Raw genomic sequence first — 18424 nt, 5'->3', positions numbered from 1 at the left:
GTAGAATTCTTCTATTTCATCCTCACTGGTTTTAGTGGTTGCTGCATAAATTTGAATAATAGTGGTATTAACTGGAATTCTCTGTAGGTGCATGGATATTATCCTATCACAAACAGCATTTGTGGATATGTTCTTTTTGACAATGAATGCAACACCATTCCTCTTCAATTTGTCATTCCCAGCATAGTAGACCATGTGGTTGTCAGATTAAAAATGGCCAATACCAGACCATTTCAGCTCACTAATGCCTATCAATGTTTATGAGTTCCATTTCATTTTTGACGACTTCCAATTTTCCCAGATTCACACTGTGTACATTGCATATTCCGATCTTCAGTGGATGTTTTACAGCTGTTTCTCTTCGTTTTGAGTTGTGCCCCATCAGCAAATGACGGTCCCACAGGTTTTTATCCCACGAGCTTTACTCAATTCACATTATCACAGTCAACTCTACTTTGAGGAGGCAGCTCTTCCCCAGTCGCATTTTGAGTGTCTTTCAACTTGAGGGGCTCATTTTCCTGCACTATATCTGCCAGTGTTTCTCTGCTATTCATAAGGTTTTCAGTGACTAAATATTCGGAAATAGTTTCATCACTCTTTCTTCCTAGTCTGTCTTTGTCTGGAAGCTTATCTGAAACCTGTCCACCATGGGTGACCCTGCTAGTATTTAAAATACCTGTAGAATAGCTTTCAGAATCACAGCAACTCACAAGAATCACAGTAAAACAAACTGACAGATGAGTGGTGGCCATTTGGTTTAAGTAACAACAACAATAGGTTATGTTTATTAGTTTAAAATTGAGGACCTGGTACAGTCATTTGCTTAAGTGGTAGTCATGCACCATTTATAAATGAAAGATATAAAAAATTCATATATTTAATACACTTGCCTATTTTTCTAAAATAGCGATACACTCAACACCGCCATGTTATATAAATGTGGAAAGGGATAAAAATAAAAACTTAATACTACATACAGTTCCCTAAGAGAATTAATGAAACTTCTCAATCATTTTTAAAAAAACATACTTGAGTATAAAATTTGGCTCAGAGGAAAACACAATTTTCAGTCATTTCAAGAACTATGTGAGTAATCAAGCATTAACTTATATATATATATATAGTAGAGCACATAGGAAATAGTGATGGTGCAATTTGAACTCATCTGTCTGACCACAAACATCAGAGTCTTTTCAGTCTATCACACTTCTCTTTCCATCTTGCAAACCAGCCCACTGCTGTATTGGTACTCATGAAGTTTCCAACACTGTGAATCTTTTCTGAAGGCCACTGCCACATCTTTTCTCTTTCGAACCACTGATATGTCAGTAGCAGCTCATCACTTTAACCATGACATCACCAGGGCTATTTATGCAGCAGTAGAGATTAGTCTGTTAACTCATGAAACGTAATAGAAGAAGTACAGCTAGAATCCTCCTTGGAAACCAAGATGGCCAGACTTCATCTGCATACTGCAGACATACTGTCAGGAGGGACTAGTCACTGGAGAAGGATATCATGTTTGGTACAGCGAAGGGTCAGAGAAAAAGAGGAAGACCCTCCCCCACCCCCAATGAGATGCATTGGCACAGTGTCAACAGCAAAGGCCTCAACTGTAGCACTAATTGAGAAGTTGGTGCAGGGCTGGGGAGTGTTTTTGTTTTGTTTTTTATATTGTGCATAGGGTCACTAAGAGTCTGTTCTGACTCAATGGCACCTAACAACAACAACAATGACCCTTTAAAAGTCATTATACAAATGGTAAACTGTCTATTCATTGGAAAGTTTGGGAAAATGGAGAGCTGTAGGTTTTAACAATATATTCTGGATTAACTCAGGGTTACCAAAACATTTTTATTTAAAGAATCGTGTTTCCAAAGGAAACTATCTATAGAACTATTATTACTGGGTTTCATACAAGTCAGTGGTTTTTCTTTTAAGGAACTCTAAGACCAGAAGAAAGATGCATACGACCAGTTTACAAACACCTGCCATTCAGTGGGAAAAATGTTCTACCTCTGTGAACTGGGTTTAACAGGTACACCAAAGGAGAACCAATCAGCTCAACCTGCTGCAAGAAGAGATTACAGATGGCTGATCTGAGTCCTGGACTCAAGCTTATTGGAAACAGAAAAATTAAGATTACCAAGGTTTGGGGTTTTTTCCCTAAGACTCCTGGGTGCCATAAATGATTTGCTTGTGACTGAAATTGAAAAGTTGGCAGTTCAAATCCAACCAGTGGTACCATAAAGAAAGGTTCTATAAAGACAAGCACCAAGAAAGCCCTGTGGAGCAGTTCCCACACTCCAGTATATGTCATCATCATGAGTTGGAATTGACTCAAAGGCAACACATTTTGTCTTTCCTTAGCTGCAGTGAGTTCGATGCAGTGGGTTTGAGCATTATAATTTATCCTCTAAGCATCAACTCTCCCCTTTTAGTGCTTGAATTATAAATGTAGAAGGTTTAAAAATGGGATGTATCTTATAGCTGAGGAGACCTGGTAGTGCAGTGATTAAGTGCTTGGATGTTAACTGAAAGGTTGATGGTTTGAAGCCACCAGCCACAAGGGGCTGGGTGTGGTAGGGAAACCCAGCATTCTGTTCCTCATAAAGATCTGGCCTAGAAAACCCTACAGGCTAATATTAGTCTGTCATATAGGGCCGCTATGAGTCAGAACTGGCACCATGGCATACAAAAATAACCATAAACTTTAATAATGATAATAATAAAATTGCTCACTTCAATGAAAAAATTAAACCCCAAAGAGACCTTCGAAATAATTTATATTGATGCATTCATATTTCGGATTTTTAAATCAGAAGCACAAAAAGGTGAAATGACTTGTCAAAAAAATGTCTCACCACACCAGAACAGAAACAGAACGTGGTTTTCCTGATTTTTCTCACCTTATGTCACTCTCTCCCTGAAGAAGTCAAATTCTTTCTGAGATACTGGTATATAGTATTTTTAAGAAGTCTAAAAGAAAATTCATATGCAATACTGCGTGTCTTGGGTATTTGGGGACCAATAACATATACTAGCACCCTATCATTACTACACAGCGGTTCTACATACCTGCAGGTTATCATGCTGTTGTTGTTATGTGCCATGGAGTCAGTTCCAACTCATAGCGACCCTGCACAGGGTTTCCAAGGCTATTAATCTTTATGGGAGCAGAACGCCTCATCTTTCTACTGTGGAGCAGCTGGTAGTTTCGAACTGCTGACCTTGTGGTTTGCAGCCCGATTCGTAACCACTAGGCTACCAGAGCTCCTTATCATAGTGGCTTACAATGTAAAAAAATAATAATAACACTGCCCAGAGGACTAAAAAAATACTCTAATCATTATCTTATCTCTCAGTGTACGATATAACAATCACTAAAACCAGACATATAAATTATATTTAGACTTAGCATCAGACTGCAAGGTCAATGGTTCAAACTCAGCAGCTGCTTCTTGGAAATCCTATACAGGGGTCACTATGGTCGGAATCGACTCAATGGCACTTAACAAAAACACACAACAGAATATTATCATTCCATTCTTAGGATTGTACATACTGCCTACACTTACGTCAATGGATTTTAAAGAACTTGCTTAATAACTCTCTTTTATAACCATTTGTTGTTGCTGTTAAGTGCTATCAAGTCGGTTCTGGCTCATAGCAACCTTGTACAGGGTTTCTGAGGCTCGTAACCGCCTCAAAATCAGAAAGCCTCATCTTTCTCCTGCTTCCTACTTTAAATCTTATTTGTGAACTAAAAAGTTCATATGCTATATTTGCCAAGTTTTATATTCAAAAGAAACTTGCTATTGTATATTAGCTATTTTTTTAAATTAGACTGTTGAACAGATTATAATCTATTTCCCACCAAAAAGTAAAAGAAATAGAAAACAAATTTGCCATACTTTCAAATTTAAAATAATGCTCTTTATAAATTATCTGTAGTGTCTTCTTTATTAACATTAGCATTCTATAAAGTGGTTTCAAAAAAATTGCAGAAAAACGGAATTTAAAAATAATAGAATTTCCACACAAACTTTTTGTATGGCTATAAAATAATTTATTCTTTTAAAAGTCATTATTTTTCTTCCTCAGAGTAAATGCCTTTCCAAGACTAAGACTCAATGGGAATACACGAGCAGACAAGCACTCTGACTGGTGACCACGTTGGTTACTGATAAAGGGAAGTGAGGGAAAAACAGCAATGAAGCAGCGAGCTAAGCCCTACCACATTCAATAGACTCCTATGAACCCAGGTGGAGACCTGGTTGACCAGCAGTGTGGGAAGACCTAAGGATTCCTGGGCCGAATCAGTGTCATAGCCACAGAGGACTAGAGTGGAGAGTGAAGCATCCAACTGATAAGAAGAGAGGGCATATGCACAAGAACACCCACACTTGCAGATAATACCCACTTGACCTGGCTTCAATGGCTGGATGATCAGAATTCAACAAGAAGAAGAAAGAACAGGAAAAAAAGAGTAATTTGATACAATTTGATGAATGTGACCTATGGATGCAGTAGCTCAAAAGAGGGAACAAACCTTTACAGCAAGGATCATTCCCACACCCTTGATGCACAGGTAGACAGGGATGGGCAACTTGGACACTGGCTACCCAAAATGGGGGGCTACAATGGCAAGAAGTGACTGGCTTACAAGCTTTCAAGAGGGAACCTAGATCCAAAGGTTGTGGAGGAAGGTAGAATCTCCACTGAGTATTATCCAATCCGTCTGGGTGGGGCTGATGACAGGAGATGGGGATAGCACTCATGTGGCACAATAGTGAATAATTGCTATCAGGACTGACTGTGAGGGTTGGAAATGTAAAGGTAGACATTTTGTAGCAAAAGGTGTGATTGATTTTGCAGTCCAGGAGCGGAGGTACCTGGGACCACCAAGGGAGAAGAACAGAGTGCGGGACCCTACCCAGAGAAACAGTGACGTCAGAGATGGAGGCAGAGATGATGACGTGGAGATATGGAGCAGCTGGGGACTCTCGACCCAGAGAGGGAGAGGGGCTCTGTGCTGACAACCAGGGTGCAGACTTGCAGGGTATACCCTTTGGTTGGTTGATGATGGATGGAGGGGATTGTAACTACGGCAATGAAACAATATACGATAAGATTAATGTAAAGCTAATGTTCTCTCAGGTAAACTATCACATAATTCACAATAAAACATTTTTTATAGTCATTTTTTTTTTCATTTTACTAAATATATAACTTTTGTTCATCTTAAAAGAAAATAAATGCAGGCAATATTTCATAAACTTTGTTGTAACGGCAATCCCACAATCCTGAGTGTTATTTATTCTTTCTGTATCGTAAATGTACCTCAAGATAATTTAATTTTTAAGGACAGCTCCACATGAATCTTAATCAAAATTAAAACAAAAGTTTATTTTACCCTTGTCTCTCAGGAGATCACCCAAATAATTTTAAAACAGCTTTATGATAAAATTTTTAAGTTATAAAATTATTAGATTTCATACTAATAGTCTGACCAAATTCTACTAATCTTATTCCATTGGGGCTGTGATAAATCAGATGTATTTAGCCCCTAGTGATAGCAAAAGTCTTATTATATAAGTGAGCACAGGTATGATGATTCAATTTGAAAAGAAAAATTGAACTCAATACTCTTTTCATTTGGAATACAGGCAAGCTTTACCATACCTGTCAATGGAATGTTTTTGGATGAAAATGAAGACCTTCTTAGGACAGATCTCTTACATGAATGAAAATGTAGAAAAACTAATAAAATAAATACAAGACTGTTTGCCTTGCACTAAAATCTAGATTATTTTTATCTTTCTTTCCTCTGACAGTTCTCTGTCAAATAAAAAACTTGAAAGAAACGGAAGAGGGAGAAGCAGGGGCTGCTGCTTCCATGCCCACCTTCTTTCATAAGCCACACCTATCGGCCGAATTCACAGCATTCATTTTCAAGAGACATTCCAATTTTTCATTATACTTAATTTATTGACTAGCTTGCTCAGTACAAAGGGACAATGCATTAGAAACTAGGAAATATATTTTCTTATAGTCAAATCTCATTGGGGTCTTCTGCTTTGGGCCAAAATAGGGACTGGATTTCTCCTGCCTGAAAAAAAAAAAAAAAAAAACAAGAAAGAAAGCAGAAAAAAATGTATGAAAGAGTGCTTTTTAAAGCTTCACACAGACAACAATGGCAGTGATAGCAACAGAATGAAAGTAAGCAAGATAAGCTCTAAACTGTCAAGCTTACTACATTGAAAGACTTAGGCCAATTTTCCCAGACTGAATGAAAACTGGTGCTGTGGGCTAATGTGTGAGACTGCAAAGTCATTTGAACTGCAAGGTCGCTGGTTTAAGCTCACCAGCTGCTCCTTGGAAACCCTATACAGGCTTACTCTAGGTCAGAATAGACTCGCCAGCACTTAACAACAACAACATAAATAACACAATATGGAGAAACTGAGGTAGAGCCTGGCAGAATTTCTGAGATTCTGAGGGCTCAAAGAAAAGGTTACCATGGAGGAGAAATAACTACAGTAGAAAACCCCAGAGATCTTCGAATGGAGGAACAACACCTATATGTTGGTGGAAGACCCACAGGTAGGAAGAGAATCTTTTAAAAAGGTTACAGAGAATGGTGGTTGTTCCCGCCTGCCTGACTGGGAAAACTCCTAATGCACAGGCCATGAGGTAAAGTAGTCATGAAAGTGTTGCTCCAGTAAAAGAGAATAATTAGTGCTAAGCTGTTCCATACCTGCCTAATAAATCATAAAAACAAGATACAAAAGGATCAAACTTCTTCCACAGAATTGCATCCCAGAACAAAGCTCAATAAGACTTATAGATATACAAAAATATCCATCACCCAACAAAGTAAAATTTACTATGCCTGGCATTCAACCTAAGAGACTAGGCATGGAAAGAGGCAGGAAAACACATCCCATACTGAGAATCATCTATCAAAGTCAAGTCAAAACTGGCAAAGAGGCTAGAATTAGCAAAATAAAACATCAAATCACTTATTAAAACTGTGTTCTAATATGTTCAAAAAAATAAGTCGAGATATAGAAGATAATTTTTCGAAGTTTTTGTTCATTGAGTGATAATAGCTTACACAGGAGAACATCAGTTTTTCACTCATTCTATCATATTTCATATCACTGCAATGATTACAATCCCCTCCATGCATCTCTCTGGGTGGCTTTTTTTTTTTGGATGTACACAAAAACACTTGGGAATATATAATAATTTAAACAACCAAAGGACACATTCTGCAAGCCTGCCTTCTGGCCTCCAGCACACAGGTTTTCTCTTTCCATGAGTCTAAAGTCCTCAGCTCAGCCTCCATCTCTGGTGTAGTTGCTATAGAAGATATTTTTTAAAGTCTCCAATTAGATTTTTAGAGATGAAAAATACACCGAATGGTGTTAACAGCAGATTTGACATTGCAGCAGAAAAAATGAGTGAACATAAAGACATAGCAAAGGAAAATACCCAAAACAAAAAAGAAAAAGAAATTCTCTTAATGAAAAGAATATAAGTGAACTGTAAGAAAACTCTAAGCAGTGTAATCTAAGTCCCTGAATGAGGAGAAAGATACCAAGGGGGGCCAAAAAAAAAAAAAAAAATATGTGAAGAAATAATGGCCAAATTTCTCCAGACTTCATGAAAATTATAAACTCAGAGATCTAAAATGTTCTATGACTTGCAAGACATGAAAACAAATACACAAATAGATGTCATAATTAGATTGCACATAACCAGTCATTAAAAAAAAAAACTTTAAAGTGGCCAGAGGGAAAAAAGAAAACATTATGGACAGAGAAACAAAATTGACAATCACATTTCTTGTTAGAAATAGTAAAATGGAGAAGGCAGTAAAGCAACACATTTAAAACCCTGAGAAATTCTACAGCTGATAAAATAACCTTTAAAAAAAAATGAAGGCAAAATAAAGAAAACTTCAGAATACAAAAGCTGAAAAGTATTCATTACCTATAAGCTCACACTACAAGAAATATCAAAGGAAAATTCCTCAGGCAAAAAATGAATAAATAAAATGATAACACAGAAATAGAGATCTACAAAAAGTTACAAAGAGCACCAGAAATGAAACTATAAGAATTCCCACTGCCATCAAATCAATTTCGACTCATAATGGCCCTATGAAGTGTTCCCAAGCTGAAATCTTTAAGAGCTCTGTTTTTTCCACTCAGTGGAAGATTAGAACCACCTCTTCAATAAATGGGGCCAGGATAACTGAATGCCCATATACAAAAGAATAAAGCAGGACTCATATCTAACACCAGATTTTAAAAATTTACTAAAAATGGATCAATGACCTATTTTGAGAGCTAAAATTATTAAACTCTTAGAAGAAAACATAGGGGTCCTTGTACTGGGCAGTGAGTTTTTACATATGACAACAAAAGCAAACAAAGATTTGGGTCATGGGAAGAGGGTTAAAAATAACCAAAAAGATGAAACTGACTTTGATTTGGTAATGGAAAGAGGTTGGAAGAGCTTTGAGGCACTTGATAGTAAAAGCCTAGATTGCATTGAGGAGAATATTGATAAATTCAGAGATACTAAAAGCAATTCTGGTGAGGGCTCAGAAAGAAGTATTGAGAAAACTCCTGTCATCATACACAGTATCTTGTTAAAAATGTGGACATTAGATGTAAGGGGAACAATGAGAAAAAGGAGGAAATGAAGTTGTACAGCGTTAACAAATTCCCACTAAATACTGTATTTAAAGGGATCCTCTGGGTAGAGTATATGGGTAAGATGTTTAACTACTAATCAAAAGGCTGGATATCCAGGCACATCAGAAGAAATGCCTGGCAATCTCCAGAGAAATCAGTCTTGAAAACCCTATGGAGCTAAAGAGATGGGGATAAGATTCTTATGATTCAATACTGAGTAACTGTTATCATGACTAACTGTGACTATCACAATTGTAAAGGTAGAAGCTTTGTAACAAAAACAGGGGAGTAGTTAATCTTACAGTCCACAAACAAAGGACCCTAGGACCATCATGGGAGAAGAGCACAAGAGGAATGTGGGACCTTATCCAGAGATGGCAGTAGAGATGGGGACATGGAGAGAGGGAGCAGCTGAGAACTCTAGATTTATAGGAAGAGAGGGACTAAGAGCTGGTGGCAGAAGGCACACTTGCAGAATGTGCCCTTTGGTGGTGTAAATTATTATATATGCCTGAGTGTTTAAAAACAAAAAAAGAGCTAACGTGAATAGAGAGAAATACGGTTAACTGATGGTACATGGAGGGGATTATTATCATTGTAATGAAACAAACAAAAAGAGCTAACATGAACAGAGAGAAATACTGTTACGTGATCGTACATAGAGGGGATTATAATAATTGTAATGAAACAAGGTGTATGATTTATTGAATGTAAAACTGATGATCTGCCCTGTAAACTTTCACTCAATCCATAATAAAAATCTTAAAATAAAAACCCTATGGAACACAATTGTACTATGACACATATGGATGGGCTTGTCTTGAGTCAGAATCAACTGGATGGCAACGAGTAAATGTTTTTAATGATATCAGCTTTCTATTAAAGAAAACTACATAAGGTAGCGTAGTGGTTATGACTGGGGCTGCTAAACTCAAGGTTGGCAGTTTGAAACTACCAGCCATTCTGCCGGAGAAAGATGAGGCATTCTCCTCCCGTAAAGATTTACAGCCTCGGGATCCCTGTGCAGGGTCACAATAAGTCAGAACCGACTCCAGGGTACTTAACAACAACAACAACAACCTAAGTAAAGAATAAGGAGCCCTGGTAGCATAGTGGGTTACCTGTTCGTCTGTTAGCTGTAAGGTCAGCAGTTCAAATCTACCAGGTGCTCCGTAGGAGAAAGATGAGGCTTTCCTTTCCTGCAAAAATCTACAGCCTCGGAAACCCTATTGTTGTTGTTGTTATGTGCCTTACAGTCGGTTCCGACTCATAGCGACCCTGTACAGGGTTTCTGAGGGTGTAAATCTTTACGGGAGTAGAAAGCCTCATCTTTCTCCTGCGGAACAGCTGGTAGTTTCGAACTGCTGACCTTGTGGTTCGCAGCCTGATTCGTAACCACTACGCTACCAGAGCTACGCAGAGTCACTATGAGCGAGAATCGATTCAATGGCACACCACTACCACCACCAAGTATAAGAATTAGAAAATAAGATACTAGTAAGAAGAAAAATGCAAGTTCTAAAGACCTTACTGAGTCAACAAACATTTTAAAATTCTACTTTTGTTAATTTCAACAAATCATTCTTTGGATACCATTAACGTATTCTCTGAAGAAGATGGATAAATTACAGAACGCTAATACAAGTGTGAAACACCTTCTTAATGTTTCTTTCTTAAATTCCAAAGTCTACTGTTTATGTTATTAATGTTAAACGATAGACAGGGGAAAGTATAAAGCACAGAATCTCAAGGCTGGAAACTGCTTCCTTTACAAAACAGGAAACGGGACCAAAGAAAGAGCAAATACACAAAGTTTGTAAAGAATGTGTAGTAATGGAAAAGCTAACTCACAATATTAATCATTTGTCTGACTTTGAGAGTGAACTTTAGTTTTTCCGATCTGAGTTTTCTGCACCTGTAATTAAAGGTTTTGAAATCCTTCAGACCCTTTGAATGTCTGAACTCCAACAAAATGTAAGTTAAATGGAATATTGAAACAATTCTCTTTTAACTCAGCTAAAAAGCGGTGAAAAAAACCTTAAAGATGAGAGCACTAGAGAAGGCTCTATTCTTTAGTTTATCTGAGTAATAACTTCAATTTATCTTCTTAATTTTACCAATGATCTACTTCTAAGAGATTCGTTACATGTAATTTAAACGATTTCTGTACCTTGTTTGAGCGTAAGGACACTCGGCCTCCACAACGCGCACAGAACTTGGTTTGGCAATAAGAACAGTTGTGGCCACAGCCATCAGCAAACTTGGTTTTATGGCAGATCCCACAGGTAGGGGCTTCTCCCTTCTGTTCTTGCTGTTGTTGTGATTCTTCTCCCATCTTCTTTACCTGCTCCTTATACATTTCGAACTGCTGATGCAGTTTTCTGGAGAGATAAAAACAGATTTTTAAAATGTGTTTCCTGCTGGTCTCAGAAAAATAATAATTATCACAATCTGTAGCTACGACCCAATTTCAAAATCAAAACAATTCATAAAGTGAGACTAAAGTAATGAAAATTTAATTGTTTAATTATAGAATAGCATCTTCTCTGGAAAATCATTTCTTGAAAGTGTTATAACTCTTCTGACATGAATATTTAAGAACCAATTAATATGTATATGGAGGTATTTTTTGAAGTCTAATTCTAAAATTTCTACCTACCATGGGTAACATACATTAAATTACATGCTTTAAGATATTTATACTGTTATTTTTTCAATAGTTTCATTTCTGAAATAGGGACTAATTTGACTTGCACAGTGAAGCCAAAACCTATGAATTTCAAATAATTGAGACTGAATCTCACATGGAATAACCTGCAGAATCCAAACAGAGGGAAAAACACTGGCTGAGTGCACTCACTAATTGTTTAAATCTGTTCAACAGTCTGGACAGTAGTTGGCTATGAAAACACTGTGAAATATTAAGAGCTGGCCAAGTGAGTCTGTGCAAGAAAATACAAGTTTTACTTTCAAACTGAAAAGATTTTTTTAAAAGCACCGAGAAACAGGTATTAGTTACTATCATTAAAAACAAACAGTGATAAAACGTTTTACTTACAATCTTAATAAAGAAAATGGAAAATGTTTTAAAATGATCATTTGTCTTGCTTCAAGAAGTATAAAGCTCGAATTCAACAATGACAAAATGTTGAATAATCTACAAAATCATAACGTTTCTGACTCCAACAGGTTGCAACGAGTCGGAACCAACCATATAGCACTCAACAACAACAATAACAAACCAACTACATGCCACAAGGTCAGTGGTTCAAACTCACTAGACGCTCCTTGGAAATCCTATACAGGGTCGCTATGAGTCAGAACTGACTCAATGGTACTTAACAACAAAAATACATGTACTACAAAAAGTTTTAAAGAAGTTTTGAGGCAGGGGTATAATAATATTTTATTTTATGAAAAACTGGATCTACACATATAAACTGCTTTTTAAGGATCTCAACTCAGTAATCTGTTTCTATAAGAAACTAAAAAATGAAAGGAAAATTAAACATGAAGAATGCAGAAGGAAGGAAATAATACAACTTAAAGCAGAGATCAATGAAACCAAAAGCTGTCAATTTGAAAAAAAATTAATAAAATTGATAAACCTTTAGGCAGAATAACCTAGGAAAAAGGATCGTAACACAGATTACCTATAGCAAGAATAAAAGAGCAGACATATTACAGACACACAGACATACATCTAACAAGGAAATAATGCAAATAATTCTATGTCCATAAATTCTACAGTTATTTGATAAATGGACCATTTCCTTGAAAGACAGGAAGTCATCTCAATTAAGAATAAATAGCATGATTCCTATATTTATTTTTAAATTTTTAATTCTTAGTTCAAATACCTCCCAAAAATAGAAACTCCAGTTCCGAGTGTCTTTATCATTGAATCTACCAAACATTTAAAGGAGAAAAAACACCAATTCTATACAATCTATCTCTTCAAAAAATAAAAGAAGGAACATTTCCAATTAATTTCATAATTACTCAGAAACCAAAGCCATTGTACATACACAAAGGTATTACAAGAAAACTACACACCAATACTCCTCATGAACAAATGTAAAGTTCCTCAACATAATATTTGCATATAAAAACAGGAATATATTAAAGGATAATACATTAGAAATAAATTATGTTTATCATAGGTTGCTTTCATATTCTAAAATTAAGCAATGTAATTCACCATATTTTAACAGACTAAAGGAGAGAAAAACACATTATTAGCACAAAATATGTTGAGAAACCACTTGACAAAACTGCTCAGCAAACTAGAAAGAGACAGAAAGTTCCATAGCCTGAGAAGGGCATTTAGAAAAAATCTACAGCTAACATCATGCTGTATGTTAAGACTGAATACTTCCCCCCACCCCTAACATCAATAACAGGACAAGGTGTCCTCACTCACTATTCTTAATTAATATAAAACTTAAAATTCTAGCTGATGCATTAAGGCAAGCTAAAAGAAATGAAAGGCGTACAGTTAGAAAGGAAGATAAGAAGCCGCCTGTATATGCAGATGGTAATTGTTTATGTATACAATGCCAAAGAAACTACCAAAAAAGTTCCTATAACAAATAAGTGAGTTTAGGAAGGTCACAGAATACAAAGATCACCATATAAAAAAAGTCAATTGTATTTTTATATACTATTGTTGTTGCTACATGCTATCAAGTAAGTTCTGACTCATAGTGATCATGTATAGGGTTTGGAGGAGCGGCTAGTAGGTTTGAACCACCAACCTTGCAGTTAGCACCCATAGTCAAATACAAGGAGTCCCCAACTTACAACATATTCGAGTTACAATGAACACTTATGACCATATAGTTTTGGTTTTGTACATCTTATAGTTGTGGTTGTTGTTAGGTGCCATCAAGTTGCTTCTGACTCACAGCAACACTATGCACAACCGAATGAAACACTGCATGGTCTTGCACCTTCCTCACAATTGTTACATGTGAACCCACTGTTGAACCCATTCTGTCAATCCATCTCATTGGAAGTCTTACTCTTTTTTGATGACCCCCCACTTCACCAAATATGATGTCTTTCTCCAGGGATTGGTCCCACCTAACAACATGTCCAAAGTATGAGAGGCAAAGTCTTGCAAAACTCACATCTAAGGAGCATTCTGGTTATATTTCTTTAAGACAGATTTGTTTGTTCTTCTAGCAGTCCATGGTACTTTCAAAATTCTTCACCAACACCACATTTCAAATGCATCATTTTCTCCATGATCTTCTTTATTCATTGTCCAATGAAAGTTGGACATGCATACAAGGCAATTGAAAATACCATGGCCTGAGTCAAACACATCTTATTCCTTAAACTGACACCTTTGCTCTTTAAACTTTAAAGAGGTCTTTTGAACAGGTTGTCTAATGTAATATGTCCTTTGCTTTCTGAACTGCTGCTTTCATAAACGTTGACTGTGAATCAGAGCAAAACGAAGTTTTTGACAACTTCAGTCTCGTCTTCATTTATCATCATGTTATGTACTGGTCCAGTTATGAAGGTTTTTTGTTTTTCTTACATCAAGGTGCAATCCACACTGAAGGCTGTAGTCTTTGATGGTCATCAGGATTTTGTTTCCAACAAGCAAGGCTATACCAACTGTACAATGCAGGTTAAGGAGTCTTTCTTCAATATTTATGTCACGTCATATAATCCAGCTTCTCAGATTACTTGCTCAGCATACAAACTAAATAAATATGGTGAAATGATACAACCTTGGCATACACCCTTCCTGATTTCAAACTATTCAGCATCTCCTTATTCCTCATGACCATAGCAAGTGTTCTGGGATATCCATTCTCCATAATGCACAATGTTATCCATGGTTGGATATGATCCATACATTCAAATACCTTTGTATAGTCAATAAAGGACAAGTAAACTTTTTTTTGTGTGTGTATTCTCTGTTTTCACTCAAGATCCATCTGAAGTCACTAATGATATCCCTAGCTCCACCCTTCTGACTCTGGCTTGACTTTCTGACAACTTCCCATCCATAAGCTGCTGCAATTATTTTTTGAAGTATCATTGCAAAATTGTACTCACATGTGATACTAACAATATTGTTTGTTGATTTCCACATTCTGTTGGGTCACCTTTCTTTGGACTGGGTACAAATACAGATCTATTTCAATCTGTTAGCCCTGGTAGTAGTCTTCCAAAAGTCTTAGCATAGATATGAATGAGTGCCTCTAAAACTGCTTCAGTTTGTTGAAACATTTCAAGATTTATTCTGTCAATTCCTGGAGCCTTGTTTTCACCAATGCCTTTAGTGCAGCTTAGATTTCTTCCTTCAATACCACTGATTCTTGAGCATATGCTACCTCTTGAAGTGGTTGAAAATCAACCAAATATTTTTGGTATAGTGACTCAGCACATCCCTTCCAGTCATATTTTGAATGCTTTCCAACCTGAGAGTTTCTTTTTCTGGCACTATATAAGTCATAGTTCCACTGCTATTGATGAGGTTTTCCATGGCTAACCCTTCAGAAGTGGTCTGCCTTTTATTCTTCCTAGTTTGTCTTAGTCTGGAAGCTCCATGGAAACCTATCCACCACAGGTGACTGCTGGCATTTAAAATGCTAAAGGCATAGCTTCCAGCATCTCAGCAACATGCAAGCAACCACAGTACAACAGATTACGATTTGTCCAGAGGCTGCAGTTCATCCACTCTGCTACACTGTGATCTATCTCATTTACACGACAGTCTGGATATGGCAAAATTATAGGGACAGAAATCAAATATATGGCTGTCAGAGGCTGGTGTAGTGATAGGATTTGACTATAAAAGGGCACAGGAACTTTTGGGGATACAGAAAATATTGTACATCTTGATTGTGATTGGAGATATATGACAGAGTATGTTTATCAAATCTCACCTGTGTGTGTACTTCAAAAGAGTAAATTTTACTATAAATAAGTTATACATAACAAAGCCTGGCTTTAAAAAAGTGTTAATCTAAAGTTAAAACCACACCAATCCCACTGTTATCAAGTCGATTTCAGCTCATAGTGACTCTATGTTGTTGTTGTTGTTGTCATGTGCTGTGGAGTTGGTTCTGACTCATAGCGACCCTGTACAGTGACTCTATAGGACAGTCTAAAACTGATCCTTAGGATTTCTGAGACTGTAAATCTTTACAGAGAAAATACCATCTTTTTTTTTCCCCTGAGGAGCAGCTGGTGGACTTGAAGTGCTGACCTTGCCATGAGCAGCCCACTGTTTACTCACAATGATACCAGCGATCCTTAATCTAAAGTCAGTATGTCCATAAAACAGAGTTCTAGGAGTCCTCAGAACTCCTGGTGTGATGCTGTAGGATCAGCACTGGACTGCAAACCACAAGATGGGCAGTTCAAACCCACCAGCTGCTCCCTGGAAACCCTATATAGCAATGCTATGAGTTGAAACCAACTCGATGGCACAAAACAAAATAACAGGGGTCCTTATGTTTATTTAATCACAAAAGCATACTTCTACTTTCACATTTTCATACTACCACTTACAATGAATTCCAAATAGTTATGATGATTTTATTAGCTTTCTGTAACCTCAAAAAACAGTTTTTTTCTGATGATCCCCAATAAGAGTAGTGTAAAGTGCCCCATTATTTTATACATGCATTTTATACATACTCTTCCCTTTGCCTAGAACGATACATTTGGCATGCCTTTCCAACTCCCCCAACTCCTTTTTATAAACTTTATTGTTAGGTGCCATCGAGTCAGTGCTAACTCATAGTGACCTGATGCACAACAGAACAAAACACTGCCTGATCCTGCAGCAATCTTACAATCATCACTATGCTTCAGCCCACTGATGCTGCCACTGTGCCAATCAATCTCATTGGGAGGTCTTCCTCTCTTGCACTGACCCTCCATTTTAGCAAGCATGATGTCCATCTCCAGGAACTGAACCTTCCTGATAATATGTCTGAAGTATGAGAGATGAAGTCTAGCCATCTTGGCTTCTAAGGAGCATTCCTCCAACACAGATTTGCTTGTTCTTTTGGAAGATCATGGTACTTTTAATATTCTACTCAAATGCATCAATTCTTCTACAGTCTTTATTCATGGTCCAATCTTTCCATGCATATGAGGCTATTGAAAATATCATGGTTTGGGTCAGGCACACCCCAGTCCTCAAACTGACATCTTTGCTCTTGAACACTTTAAAGAGAAGAGGTCTTGTGCAGCAGATTTGCCTAAAGCAATTATGTCATTTGATTTCTTGACTGCTGCTTCCATGAATGTTGATGGTGGAACCAAGCTTAATAAACTATTTGATAATTTCAATCTTGTCTCTATTTATCTTGATGCTATTTATTGGTCCAGTAGTGAGGAATTTTGTTGTTTTTTGTTTACCTTGAGGTGCAACCCATACCGAAGGCTGTGCTCTTTGATCTTCATTAGTATTTTAGGTTCTCTTCACTTTCAGCAAGCAAGGTTGTATAGTCTGCGTATCACAGACTGTTAATGAGTCTTCCTCCAGTCCTGATGGCATGTTCTTCTTCATACAACCCAGCTTCTAGTATTATTTGCTCAGCATACAGGTTGCCTAAGTGTGGTGAAAGGATACAACCCTGACGCACACCTTTCCTGATTTTAAACCATTCAGTGTCCCCTTCTACTATTTGAATGACTGCCTTTTGGTGTATGTAAAGGTTCTTCATGAGCATAATTATGTGTTCTTGAATAATCACTCTCCACAATGTTGTCCATAACTAGTCATGATCACACAATCGAATGCCTTTGTGTAGTCAATAAAGCACAGGAAAACATCTTTTCTGAATTCTCTATTTTCAGCCAAGATCCATCTGATGTCAGTTATGCTATTCCTCATTCCACATCCCCATCTGAATCCAGCCTGAGACTCTGGCAATTCCCTGTCAATGTACTATTACAGCCATTTTTGAGTTATCTTTAGCAAAATTTTGCTTCTGTGTGATATTTATGATATTATCCCATGATTTCTGCAATCCACTGGGTCACCTTTCTTTGGAATTTGGCACAAATATGGTCCTTTTCCAATCATTTGGCCAGGTAGCTGTCTTCCAAATTTTTTTACATAGATAAGTGAGTGCACCCAGTGCTGCCTCGGTTTGTTAAAAGATTTCAATTTGTATTCCATTAATTCCCAGAGTCTTGTTCTTTGGCAATGCGTTCAGCGTACCTTGGCCCTCTTCCTTCATTATCATTGACTCTTGACCTTATGCTACCTCTTGATCATATGTTACTTCTTGAAATGGTTGAACACTGACCATATCTTTTTGGTACAGTGACTCTGGCTGATTCTGCTGGTATTTAAAATACATTGGGCATAGCTTCCAGAATCATAGCAAAACGCAAGCCACAGACAGACAAGTGGCAGTTTTAAAACTTAGGCACCCAGAACCCAATTGATCATAAAGTTGGTAACACTGAGCCAAGCTTGACGCCAATTTTCATTGTTTTCTCTTCTTCAATTTGATTTTACTTCAATCAGTCAGTTTTAAAATATTTTCAGTGAATTATTTAATGCCTTTTCTAGCCTTTTTAAACTCCCACTAAATAGTTTTTCCTGATGGGTTGGTCTTGGTAAGAAAATGTGGTTGAAAATGCTGAGGGATTATTGATTTAGTTGTGATTGTTAGCAGAGTTAATTGTGATTGGTCAATTTTGCCATCCTGCAGGGTATAAAATGA

General features: G+C 37.0%; 1 protein-coding gene across 1 annotated transcript in view; it reads right to left on the bottom strand.

Annotated features, from left to right (window-relative positions):
- Positions 1–18424, bottom strand: part of RIMS2 (regulating synaptic membrane exocytosis 2) — a 738459-nt gene that overhangs the window by 563291 nt on the left and 156744 nt on the right. Inside the window, exon 2 of the mRNA XM_006830627.1 lies at positions 10882–11092. Within this exon, the coding sequence (XP_006830690.1) occupies positions 10882–11092 (211 nt within the window). The remainder of the gene's footprint in view (positions 1–10881; positions 11093–18424) is intronic.

Source organism: Chrysochloris asiatica, unplaced genomic scaffold (genome assembly GCF_000296735.1).
Source record: "Chrysochloris asiatica unplaced genomic scaffold, ChrAsi1.0 scaffold00001, whole genome shotgun sequence".
NCBI classification, from domain to species: Eukaryota; Metazoa; Chordata; class Mammalia; order Afrosoricida; family Chrysochloridae; genus Chrysochloris; species Chrysochloris asiatica.
Note: the sequence above shows the minus strand (reverse complement) of the source record. Positions and strands in the feature narration are given on the sequence as shown.